General features: G+C 37.2%; 1 protein-coding gene across 3 annotated transcripts in view; it reads left to right on the forward strand.

Annotated features, from left to right (window-relative positions):
* LOC128162932 (adenylate cyclase type 1-like) overlaps positions 1 to 13,411 on the forward strand; it is a 36,974-nt gene that overhangs the window by 7,967 nt on the left and 15,596 nt on the right. For all 3 annotated transcript variants that reach the window (XM_052826360.1, XM_052826361.1, XM_052826362.1), the window contains exons 3-9: positions 7,000 to 7,149; positions 7,621 to 7,742; positions 9,099 to 9,210; positions 10,327 to 10,454; positions 10,857 to 11,015; positions 11,183 to 11,324; positions 12,034 to 12,213. In XM_052826360.1, the coding sequence (XP_052682320.1) occupies positions 7,000 to 7,149; positions 7,621 to 7,742; positions 9,099 to 9,210; positions 10,327 to 10,454; positions 10,857 to 11,015; positions 11,183 to 11,324; positions 12,034 to 12,213 (993 nt within the window). The remainder of the gene's footprint in view (positions 1 to 6,999; positions 7,150 to 7,620; positions 7,743 to 9,098; positions 9,211 to 10,326; positions 10,455 to 10,856; positions 11,016 to 11,182; positions 11,325 to 12,033; positions 12,214 to 13,411) is intronic.

Genomic DNA, 13,411 nt, shown 5'->3' on the forward strand with positions numbered 1-13,411 from the left:
AAAAAACATCGACAATCAACGCTTACAAATTACATGAATGCGATAATGTACTGGAGAACGTCAATTTAGATAAAATCTCCGGCTTTTATATTTAGCATCACTCTATCAAATGGAAGACTTCTGATGCGCGAATGATTATGATTTTATTGGTTGTAATAGCAATAAAAGGATGGAGAAAGTAGACTCAACATCATAAGGATTTTCCGTAGAGTCGTGCAGCGCTAAAAGAAATGTATTGCATAATAACACTCATTACGTTAATAAAAGATAAAAATACGGCCGCTTACATCAATTTGGCTGTTCAGACCGTTTACATCAATTCGGCATTTCATAATGAATAGTTCCCCTGTTGATGGTTAGTTTACATAAGAATGTTAATTGTTATGAAAATAGTCTGTATAGGGCACAGATTATTGCATCTGAAGAAAAAAACACAGCATAAAACATCCACAGAAATAGAGAGATAGGGGCGGTCAAGGGCAAGAGTCATCGGGAGAAAAACTGCTTGCAGTGCACTCTGGGATTGATAAGAAAGCTGAAAATGAAAAACGATTTAAAATGGCTCAATGATTAATTAACGAGTTAATAATAATTTGAGGCCCTCGTTAAACGCAGCGGTAGGTGTTGACAAGTCGTACGCCGATATCCGCCATGATGGATCGCCCTGTCAACGCGGGATCATGCGCGCGGTGATGCAATGGTAGATAGAAGGATGTGCGTTTCCTGCAGGTTGCGCCGAGTTTAGAACTTTATCGCCGATACCACAGCGATATTGGAGCTTGAGATACACGGCGCTTGCTAAGGTGAACACCACAGTACACCCTCAATCTGTCAACCCACGGCCTTATCTTGTTCGTCAATCTCCTCCTCTCCCCAATTTACCCTTACCCTAGTTCTCATGAGAAGAGGCAGTGGATGGAGGGCTATACTGGATGTTGTGAGGCAGTGGATGGAGGGCTATACTGGATGTTGTAGAACGACCGCTATTACCACCAAGCATGTCCAGGCCGCTCTGTCTGTTGGATGCCTGTTTATTGCATGAGACGACCTGCGCTGTAGCTTGTCTGAGAAATCAAGGGGGCAATGGTAGAGGGCACATGTTGTTAATGCAGATACATGGACATGGTGTACCTTAGGAAATGGACACGATAGGTCGAAGGTCATGAACAGGTTCGGCGGTATACTGTGTAACAATCCTTGTTTGATTGGTGTTTTTTTTTTCATTTTCATCCTCATCCTACTCAGAGTCTTATAAATTCATTGAGAACAAACAACTTCACGGCGATCGATTGTGAGTATAAAAAGGCGAGCTTTTAGAAAACACACGGGACATTAGATGCCATAAGAAACTATCAGAAATTGAAATTAATGGATTAATGCATGCCCGATTACAGGACCCTGATGACGGGCCACATAGATAGATAGATCTAATCTGACGGAGATCGATAAAAAGACGGCGACAGGGCGAATCTTAAGGTGAACATACCCACTCGACAGGACAGATAACCCATTAATGCACATTTACTGAGATTGCTATCCTTTCAAGTAAATGCAGATATTATCTTTGTAAAATAAAATGAAAATTGGATCGAGCTCATACATTGAGTAATAATTAATTGCGATTAAGAATCGAAATGACACGTCGTATTTTCAAGTAAAAGATACAATCTATATAAAATAAGCACATGAATAATATACATAAATGTGGTTGCTATGGTGATTAATCTTAATAATGAAACGAACTTGTAGACTAGAGCAAATATTCTCCCCTTCGGTTTTCTACTGGCAGACATCATGATAAGGATAAAAAAAGTCTACAAGACTAACTTAACCCATCTGTGTAAATCAATCGATGGATGGGTTAACACTATTTTAAAATTCTTGTTTCCGTAGTCCAAAATGTAGATTTTCAAACAGAGATACATTGTAAATCAATTACAGGACAATGAACGCCACTTCCGGTTAGTTTCCTCGTGAAAGAGATGACATTTTATTGCATTATACGTCTACTTCCGTCCAAACATCTATCTATTGATGTATATACACTGGTCAGTCCCCAGACATAGAGGGGGGCTGATTACATCGACCGAGAGGTCTGTTAACATTGCATATACCGCCCATTAATACAGCGGCAAAGCCAATCTGATTATTGCGGAACAAATCTAATTGCCGGGTATATCTGTGTAAACACAGATCACAACACGATACTGAACTACAAGTCAGCGATACAAACACTCTATATATAGCATCTAATCAAAAAATTTAAAAGATTATTGCAAGTAAACTATTTACAAGTGATACATGACTACAAAATTCTATCCTCGCCCCATTTCTTTTCGGTGTGCATTGTTGACCGTTCTTTATAATTCATCGAAGTATTCCAGTCAGTATCGTATTAAAGATTTTACTTCAGCTAGAAAATTCTGGCATTAACTTTTCATACTTATTTAAAATATAGAAGACCAACTGCTTGTTTCATTGCATTCCTTTTTAATCTGAAACATTTTCCACTCGTGTCTCAAGTTATTTTTAATTCAATTTTAATGATAAATTATTGATAACGCAGTTAAAAATACTACATAGGAAACTGTGTTATTCATGTTATCTGAAATGAATTTTGGGGATTTTTTTAGAATACTAAAAATTGAAAGAATTTAAGACCGTAGCTTAAAGCAATCAAAGAAAAATTAAAGACTTTAAAATTTTTCTGAATGGATCGTATCAAAGCGCGTGAAAAAAGGGAGCTTTTCGCTTTTGGGTTTTGAGGGCGGGATTTGAATGATACGAAAACTTTCTTTTTCATGATTTTTATTCTTGGGGTGAAAAAGTTATTCGAATGCATGCCCCTTATGAAAGTAATATTTTTGTCAATGGCTCGTGTGGAATATCAGACAGCAAACAGTCGATATCTCTTTTACAATCATGAATATATAAGATAACAAAAAGAAAAAGCCATGGCATATGCTTATCATCCCACCATTGTTAAATCCCAAATGTTTTCATACGAATTTTAAATTAATTGTCAATATTTTATACTTCACAAATTTCGGAAATAAGGAAACGAAAATAAAAACGAAAGCCTCATTCATGAATACCATCCTTTGTTGTGCTTTACGAGAGCACCTCCCATCATCTGACATGTGTTGACTTTGTGATGAGTTCATCGAGACTCGGTAAGTAGCTCCACAAAACAAACAAGGAATGGTGGCGGCAAGATGACGTCACAAAAGGAACAGACGATGAAAGAGGAAGCAGGCGCGCGTCTGTAGCCGATGTTGTAAAGCGATGTTTGCATACCTCCTCATTAGACGGAGAAAGTGTTTAAGATAGAACGACGGATGCTGAAAGGAGAGAGAGTGTGTTTACATGTAACACTGCTTCAAATGATACAGGGCTCGGTAAAGAGAGGAAATTTGTATATGTAACAATGCTTTAAATGATACAGAGCTCGGTAAAGAGAGGAAATTTTGTATATGTAACAATGCTTTAAATGATACAGGGCTCGGTAAAGAGAGAAACGTGTGTATATGTAACACTGCTTCGAATGAGTTGAGTTGTAGGCAACAGCAGTAATTAACTAACTGTGAATAAGTAAGTGAAGTCTTTACAGTGGCGGATCCAGAATTTGTTGAAAGGGGGCCCAAAACGCTGGAGATATTGGGCCACCTTCATGCCCCAGTGGGTCCAGGGCAAAAACCCTGATGGGGGCCCAGTGGGCGAAGCCTGAGGAAACTTCCAGGTTTTGGGTTTAAAAAAAAAACAACTTTTTAAAGCTATTAATCTAGCTATTCTTGACGTATAATAAGATGAGATGGATGAATAGCAACAAATACTGATTTGCTGTAGTAAACTATTAATTTGTTTTTTTGTTTTTTTTTTACATTTTGATCACTAAAGGAGATGGGGGCATGCCCCCCCCTTCCCCCTCTAAATCCGCCAGTTTTTACTGGAAAATATACTTGCATTTCACAATAACTGATACATCATGAAGAAACACTTTGGTTTCACATAGCACGGTACTAATATTTTATTTTTGAATATAAAGTAAGACAACATTACGAAAGGTCTGCTTCAATATGTACGGTACGGATACTGTATATACGAGAGCTAGATCGAGATAGAGGAGGAGAGGGGAGCAAAGTATGAGAATGTCTGAGTACGAATTATCAAATCAACAAATTCAAACACCAGTCAATTAGCTCACAAATTAAAAATGTCCGCATTGTTATCGCACAGAAAGCTTAATATCGTAGCTGACAATTACAACCTCAGCTGCTGACTGTCTATGGGTCCTTGCACCCTACACGGCCTTCATAACGACCTCCAAGCGAAGCGTCGCGCTGAGAAAACGACCGTCTTTGGATACTCGTCATTAGTTATTAAAGAAGACAGAATGCTTTAATCTTGGAGGATTAGAGAAAACTTGTTTATTTTTGGTTTAATTAGAGCTCACTTATATGCAGGAATCAGACGGTTGTTGCTTTAGTGCATTAGGGTCAGAGTATATTTGTTTAGTCTCTACTCAGATTTCTCTTCCTTGTTTCGACAGAAACCAGTTTTGATGGTTTTGCACTGGCTTCATCTAACGATGCATGATTTTGAATTTTTTTCAAAATTTCTAGAGAAGATATTTGGATTCTTTTATTTTTAGGAAAGGTACATGTTTTATCTCTCTGAGAGAGAGAGAGAGAGAGAGAGAGAGAGAGAGAGAGAGAGAGAGAGAGAGAGAGAGAGAGAGAGAGAGAGAGAGAGAGAGAGAGAGAGAGAGAGAGAGAGAGACAGAGAGAGAGAGAGAGAGAGAGAGAGAGAGAGAGAGAGAAAAGAGAGAGAGAGAGAAAAAGATGGCAGAGAAAATATTAAAGAGTTGAACAACGATTAACATAGTGAAGAATCAAATTACTTTCTTTTTCTTTTCTGGTTTTTTTTTTGCAAAACTTCTGCACAATTTAAGAGAAACGAACTTTTATTTGCAAACATTTGAGATTTGTTACAGACGAGGAGTATGGAAAGTGTTGTACCACACGAAGTAAATCCTCGGATAGAAATAAATGCTAAAATCCTGCTCAATAAAAGTCACAGAAAAACACACGAACATCTTGAACTCCGCCGACCTTTGGTTAAAAAGTGAGCGTAGATCCTTTTTGACTGTTATTACCTTTCTTACAAATATACGTATCCAGTAAATGCCCGGATGTGACGAGTTTACGAGAGCGTTGACTGTGGGGCCTTGTCCGCTAATTAGGAACCCCCTTAGCTGTGATTTCAGTCACTTGACGTTTTTGCAGTAGAGATTAAGAAAATTTAACAGAACTACCGTCCTCCTACCTACTGAGGGAGGAGATACTGTGGAATCATCGTTGTTCGTGGAAGACCAATGTTCGTGGCTTCAGGCACGTAGCATCAGGGGGGGCCAGGGGGGGCCTGGCCCCCCCCACTTTTTCTCGCAGCAACAATTTTTTTTAAAATTTACATATAAAAAAATGAATTATAATGGAGTTGGCCCCCCCCCCCCCCCCACTTTTTTGGAAGTTAGTAAAAAATTGGTATGAAAATTAGGAAATGAGTAGTCAAATTGAAGTACCCCCCCCCCCCCCCCCCCCACGGATTAGGAATTTCATGATTTGGAGGGAAAAAATTTTGGTAGGGAAGAATTTTTTTTGGAAGTGTAGTTGAGTCTACCCCCCCCTCCCCCCCTCCCCCCCCCTCCCCCCCCCCCCCCCCCACGGATTAGGATTTTGAAGATTTTTGGAAAACTTTAAATTTCCCTTTTTTTGCTTGTGAAGATTTTTTGGATGGGTCTGCCCCCCCCCCCCCCCCCCCACTTTCAAAAACGATGCTACGTGCCTGGGCTTTCATGGGTAACCATTGCCCTCGAATTTACATCCCCGCGAACTTATATATGCAATCATTTGTTTTATATTTTATTATAACTACTCCGATTACACTACCAGCGATGTCCCCACGAAACAGGAACATATTGGCTACCCCACGAACATTGGTCCCCGAGAATAAAAATTATTGCACGGTAATGTCAGGAAATATGACTAACTAAATTGGCTATTTCAAAAGTATATGAATTGACTTCTTTAATAAAGTTATGCATACCTTTAAGATTTTGAAGAAGATTTTGCGTGTTGATTATTTAATTTGATTTGTGTATCATCTGGTTGTAACACATGCTGAAGGTTTATCAGCCGAAGGAATTCTCACTTCAAAGAGAGTATAGAGATACACCTTTTTTATGAACCATCATTTTGATCTATTACAATTGCCGGAGAAAGGGAATTTTAGTGATTTTGCACAATTTGTTATTATGTTACACTTAACATCGTAAACCGAGTGTCTATAAATTGTATATAAACTCGCTTTTCATGAAACATTATTATCTCGAGCTTAAACATAAAACCTCACAACAAAGAAAACAGACCGAAAGATAACGTAACAAAAAGTGGTAAAACGTCTGGAAATTACACGAAACGGAATCCGCGGTAGCTGCCACTATAACATACATGCATTACTATAATACTGGTATAGAATCACTCGCACCACCACGGCATCATACAGTTATGACATTACAACATGTAACAATGCAAGCAAACAACGCTTACCAAACTATCAAAATAAATATCTTGTAATATGTACATCGAAACATACAAGCAACTTTAACAATGGCAGTCACAACCAAAGTACATGTACACTGTACATGTGTATATATATATATATATATATGTACACAACGATGTTGCATATAATTGATACAAGGCAAATTGGAAGGATAACATTAAACGAATTTTCATTTCCAAAAGATGTTATATATGTAGCATTTACTTATAGTTAAAAATTGATAACTGACGAATTTATTGCCATGTACAAATGATTTTCAAAGAATCTTATTTTACTGATAGCGGTTGATCGGATCACTCCACACATTAATTCTGTTTGTGTTGATTGTAATTGTTTGTGTTGATTGTTGATTGTAGTTGTTTGTGTTGATTGTAGTTGGTGGCCAACATCATCCTGTTCGTCTCGGTCAACGTGGCGGGAATCTTCATCAACAACGTGACCCAGCGCGCCCAGAGGAAGACCTTCGTGGACACGCGCAACTGTATCGCGGCCCGGAAGGAGATACAACAGGAAAACGAAAAACTGGTAAACTTTGCTGACGTTGCTTTTATCATTCTTATTTTTTGTATGATTTGGATTTTGGGCTGTAGACGTCAATCTGTTATGTTTTTATATAAGGAAAAATAGTTGCATAAAATCTCGATAATTGATTTTTTTAAGAAGTTATTTTTTAGCTGTTATTTGACAGATGTTATAGCTAGCTCTTACGTCGTTATAAGAATAAAAAATAATTTTGTATCTTCAAGTAGGCTTATTCTTTCCTTGATTAATCCCGCTGTATTTTGACGGGTGATTATTTCTGAGTAACGAGGATTCCAGTAACACCTGCTACCATCTCTCATTCCCTTTTTTAAATATGAACAAAAAATGTTTATTTATAAACTGCATTTTGACGTATGAGAGGTTTTTTCCTCTTATTTTTATACTATTTTTTTTATTATTTTGTTCTACCGGTGTGTTGTTTTGTGCCTGAGTTTTTATTTTTTCCACCTACAGGAGCGCTTGTTACTGAGCGTGCTCCCGCAGCACGTGGCGTCAGAAGTCAAGGATGACATCACAATGAGAGACAACGAGCGGCAGTTCCACAAGATCTACATCCACCATTACGAGCCAGTCAGGTGAGGGACCCTCTAAGACTGGAGGGAGGGGTGTTAAAAAGGCACCATTGACACAGTCTGCGTTTTTCAATTATTTTCCGACGGTATTCTGTGGTGGAACGAAGTAGTTGAACATTTTAAATTCTAATTGATGAAGAATATTTTTAAAATGAAAATGAAGAAGAATAAATAACTACATGTGATCACGAGTATTTTATCGCTATAACGACCCTCGGGGATAGATATTTTTGAAAAACTGAGCTTTATTTATTTTACAACGATTGATAAACAAATTCTACAACTTATATTAATATCCCTTATTGGTACCGATGTTAGCGTGAATGGGTCATTGATGTGGGAGGAAGCCGGAGTACCCGGAGAGAAACCCACGTGTCCAACAGATAGATATCATATTACGAGCCCACGAGGTATTCATTACATACTGTAGTATTAAAGGACAGACTCACGGGAATCCCTAGAACAGTTAGAAGGCTGCTTATGATATTCTGGGGGTTGGTTGGGTGGCTAAAACATTTTATAAAATACCCGACCGGAGACTAAATAATCACAGAGAGCTCGTCGCTAGTACATGTAGTATGAAGTCTGTGTTCCTTTGAAGTTGATCGACTCAGAACCATATATTGGCGAGGCTTTACCAGATCAACATTTTATTACAGAAAACTGACATTTTGTCGATTGAATCGTTTTAGAACTACTTTTATGTTATCACGTTAAATCGAGAATGTTATTTTTTGAAACATTACGCAATTATTTGCAATGAATTCCAAAACCAGCACACATTTCGATTTTTAATTGAAGGTCAATAACTGTTCATTTTCCTTTCATTCATCATTTTTACTGCATATTTATTAGTATTTCAAAGCATAGACGTATAACGGACGATTGTATGTCTATAATTAAATTGTTCAACACTGCACATTTTGCATACAATGACCGTTTACCACAGTGACTGCATATTTCTTCACATCGATCGTTCTAAACTGCACATGTTTCAAATAAATCATTTACAACTTACTGTACTTATAAGATAACATTTACATTGACCGTTTAAAACTGCACATTTTATTAACAGATTATTAACTAATTTCTTACATTAACATGCGCGGATCTAGATAGGGGGCCTAAAAAATCAAACTTCTTGAATTCACTTTATAGAAATACAGAATTAAGTTTTTGGACTTCGCAGTTAATTAAAATACTTAAAATAATCGACCCCCCCCCCCCCCACCCAAATAAAAAAAAATCCCGATTCGCGCATGATTGCACCGTTTACTGTTTTGTATTACAGTACATGTATTTATTTGCTTGTTCGGTATATTGTTTATTTTTATTTATACTTTTTTTTCATCATTCCAGCATTCTGTTCGCTGACATCGTGGGCTTCACCAAGATGTCCTCTCAGTGCACGGCACAGGAACTGGTCACCGTCCTCAATGAATTGTTCGGCAGCTTCGACCGACTCGCTAAGGTACGGATGTCGTAAAATCTTGCATCGCCGAAGTACGGTAGTCGTAAATGTATTTCTATTTTTGGTTTAAAAGTTTTATAAAAGGGTTGAAAATTTGTGGTATTTTGATCACACTGCGACGTCAGATATTAGCATCAGATTTATTTCCGCCATTTGAATTGGGTTTAATAAAAATATGTATTAAAACTGTTAAAGATAGACTATATGAAGAAGAAGAAAAGTAAGTTACTGTTTCGCCGCAATCCAAACTATTGTTCATTTGTAATTGAATGTGACATCATCTTTATACGATATGCTATGAATCGCATCTTTTCTGCAAAGCTTTGCTCAAGCATACGCATTCTAAGCGATTTCTTAAAGGTCTCAGATCGAATAAACAACACAGAATGGCATGTTTTCAAGTTCATCTTCGAGAAGAACTTATTCCGTTATCACATGGCTTTTCACAAAGAGATAATACATTGTTTGCAAGGCAGCGACACCTCGCAATATCACAGCTTAGCTAGCCGAAGTATGGCTTTCCATTAAAAAAAGGGATAAAATGCCTGTCAGGTACATGCGTCTTTATGTCTAGTATCTTAATCTTTATCGATTGTTACCGAAATTCAGTCATGTTTGTTCAAGATTGAATTAAATTGCGCTAAACATACACATTAAAATAAATTATACTAAACGTGCACATGAAATATGTTTGACTGTGGTAGACCTATATTTTACAGTTCTTCGATTGCATGTCTGATTCTCATATATCCCTCTCTATGACTGCATACATAACGTTAACCAATCTTGTTACATTTCTACCGATTGTCACACACCCTTCTTGGTACAATTTAACGACACTCTGATTACTGTAGACCTATTTCGTTACAGTTCTACGACTGTCTGATTATCGTAGACCTATCTAGTTACAGTTCTTCGACTGTCTGATTATCGTAGGTCTATCTAGTTACAGTTCTACAACTGTCTAATTGTTATAAACTTATCTCGTTACAGTTTTACAACTGTCTGATTACAGTAGACCTATCTCGTTACAGTTCTACGACTGTCTGATTATCGTAGACCTATTTCGTTACAGTTCTACGACTGTCTGATTATCGTAGACCTTTCTCGTTACAGTTTTACGACTGTCTGAGGATTAAGATCCTGGGCGACTGTTATTACTGTGTGTGTGGAGTCCCGCAGCCAAACGAGGACCACGCCAAGATCTGTGTGGACATGGGGCTCGACATGATTGACGTCATCAAGTAAGACAGCTTGAGGTCATCTAGACGCTAGCGAGTTTAATCATTATTTTTAAAATTATGGTGTAATTTCATTTTGTACTATTTTGAGCAGTATTACTTTGTGGTATATTTCTTCTTGAGGATTTGTTTTGAAAAGTGCTTAATGTCAAATAGATTTGTTACATGGCTTAAATGTTTTTGTTCATTAGATTTACGATATTTGTTATTTTTATTTATTTATACTTTTTTGTTCCCAACAGAGAATTTATAACCTCAACTTTGTTTAGAGGTCAATTGATTTTTTTTCTCTGTAAGTTTTACTATAGTTTTCACACATACCACATTAATATGAATTATTTAGGTACATTTTTATAATAATAAGTCGAGCATAAATGATTTTTAAATAATGGTCTCAAATTTCAGGATGGTTTGTGATAGAACGGACGTGGCATTGAACATGCGCGTGGGGCTACACACTGGGCGGGTGCTGAGCGGAGTCTTGGGATTGAAAAAATGGCAGTTTGACGTATGGAGTAATGACGTCACACTAGCTAACCAAATGGAGTCCGGAGGAATCCCAGGGTACATTTGACTTAGTTTAAGACAAAGCTGACCATGTAAAATTTTCACAAGAAATTTAATCACGAATTTCATATAACTTTTTTTTTACCATAAACAAAATGAGTTTCCAACGCTATTCCATGTAAAAAAAACTAAATAATCATTGCATATTCTTTTTTCTTGTTCAGGCGAGTCCATTTGACACGGGAGACATTGCGGCATCTTCCGGAAGAATACAAAGTGGAGCCCGGAAACGGCGGAGACCGGAACGCTTATCTCAAGGAGCGGGGAATAGAGACCTTCCTGATCACCGAGAGTCCGCCCAGAAACGTAAGTCACGTGTCAACACGAGCCGTATGTTCTGTGTCACGTGTACTCATGTGTTGTGGAATCTGTAGAATTCCTTGGGGCTGTGAATTGATTGGGTACCATTAAACCATAAAGACCCTGCCACAAATGAAAATCCCAATAAAATTTGAATAACTGTATATTTTTTACAGTTGTAATTCATTAGACACACAAACTGATGAATGAAATTTCATCTCAATAATGAACATTCTCTGAAACTGGTCCCCACAAATCAAGATCATTGCACACTACAAACTAGGAGTACTGACCGACAGTCAACCTTTGTGAGTCATTGATGAAGTACAAGTACCCTACAGCTATCGCTTTATTTAGTCTTTTATTCATTAACTACAGAAAGATGAGCCAATGCTCATATAAAAAAGTTATGGTACATGTATCTTATATCTTACAAATTGGAATTAACAAACAAAAGGGCTTCCTGGAAATAAGAGGACAAAGAAAAGACATTTATTAACAGATTTTGGTGAAATGTCGGTCGCTTAAAAGCCACTATCATCGCTTACTTCTGTACCGTGCATTCCATTATCATTGTAAGATAATCCTTCATTCTTGCAAAGCTTTACAATGTTCTGCTGACGTAATACCATTACTGAAAAAGTATCGTTAACTTTTATCAACCTCCATATGGATTAAACAGCCAACATTGATAAATAAAACTCACTCTTTACAGACACCTGGAATCTGCATGGGACGAAGTAACATGATCAAAGCCAAGAAACCCTCCTTTCGGAACACTTCTAGAATCGTCCTGCGCCTGATGCAGATCCGGTTTAATGCGGAGATCCCTTTTTCAGATGTTCTGAACCCCCAGTCTACTGACACGCACCGCCAAGAACCCGGATCTAAGCTGGTGAGGAGGATTCAATTCTTATTTATTTATATATTTTACAATGTTATTGTAATATGTTAGATTACACTGACTTAAGCCTAATTGCGCCCTTAACTGATATGATTTTAAAGAATTATGAAAACCAATAACAGTAGATTAAGGGTCCTCCATACACCTGAGAAAAGCTCTGCATACAAACCTGAACTATTACATTACTTAACGATATGGATTTCTAGCATGTCTCTTTAAAATGACAGAAAAAAATCCGAAAAATTCATTTCTTTAAAATTCTCAGTTATTCATGAAAATTCCTGCAGTATTCGAACTTGGGACCTGTGGATTGGTAGATTGAAGCTACCCCCATTGCGCCACAGTTATAAACACTTAACTGCTTGATAATGCGTTCAAATCGCCATGTTGTGACGTTGTCATAAAAAGTAGAAGTCACGGGGTGTCGAGATTCCTCAAAAATAGACAGATATAATGACATGTATGATAAATCTCTCTACACGTTTTATTTTACATCATTGTCAAAAATGATCAACAAAATGACGATATTTTCGCGGTGAATGTATCACGAAGTTGCAGAATATGATTACATGAGTTCGTGTTCAATACTTTCTGTTATAGCTATATAAACCATTCACCTTTTGCCAATCTAATCAAAACCGTGGCTTATCGAAAACCGGGGAGTGGATAGAAATTCTAATTTTAAATAGATTGCCTTTTCTTGAAATAAAGAACAAACCACAGGTTTCATCTGGCATATTTTCATACACAATATCAGAAATACATTTGTGTTATTTTACTACATTATGGTTAACTCGCACTGGAGTAATATCACTTAAGGTACCTCACTACACCGAGACTTAAACTTTTTAAGACGTATCAATCGATTCAGATGTATATCATAATAGCTCAGTGGTTAAAGCATCAGGCTTGTGAACCGCAGGTCATGAGTTCGAATCCGCCTGGGGCTTTTGTTCATGTTTACTGAATGAAATGTTTTGAAAATATCATTGTTTTAAATCTAAAATTGCACATTTTTTCGCCTATTTGACACATATACTTTTTATCCATCATGCTATCTATCATTATCAAAGTAATTTTCTGCTGATTTGAGAGAATATTTCAAGGTGTAGTGAGGCACCTTAATCAATATTCCACGATGTGGTTGGTTTTTGACTTGATTATCACAAAAATATACATCTAGAAAAGC

The sequence above is a fragment of the Crassostrea angulata genome, chromosome 9 (genome assembly GCF_025612915.1).
Source record: "Crassostrea angulata isolate pt1a10 chromosome 9, ASM2561291v2, whole genome shotgun sequence".
Lineage (NCBI taxonomy): Eukaryota > Metazoa > Mollusca > Bivalvia > Ostreida > Ostreidae > Magallana > Magallana angulata.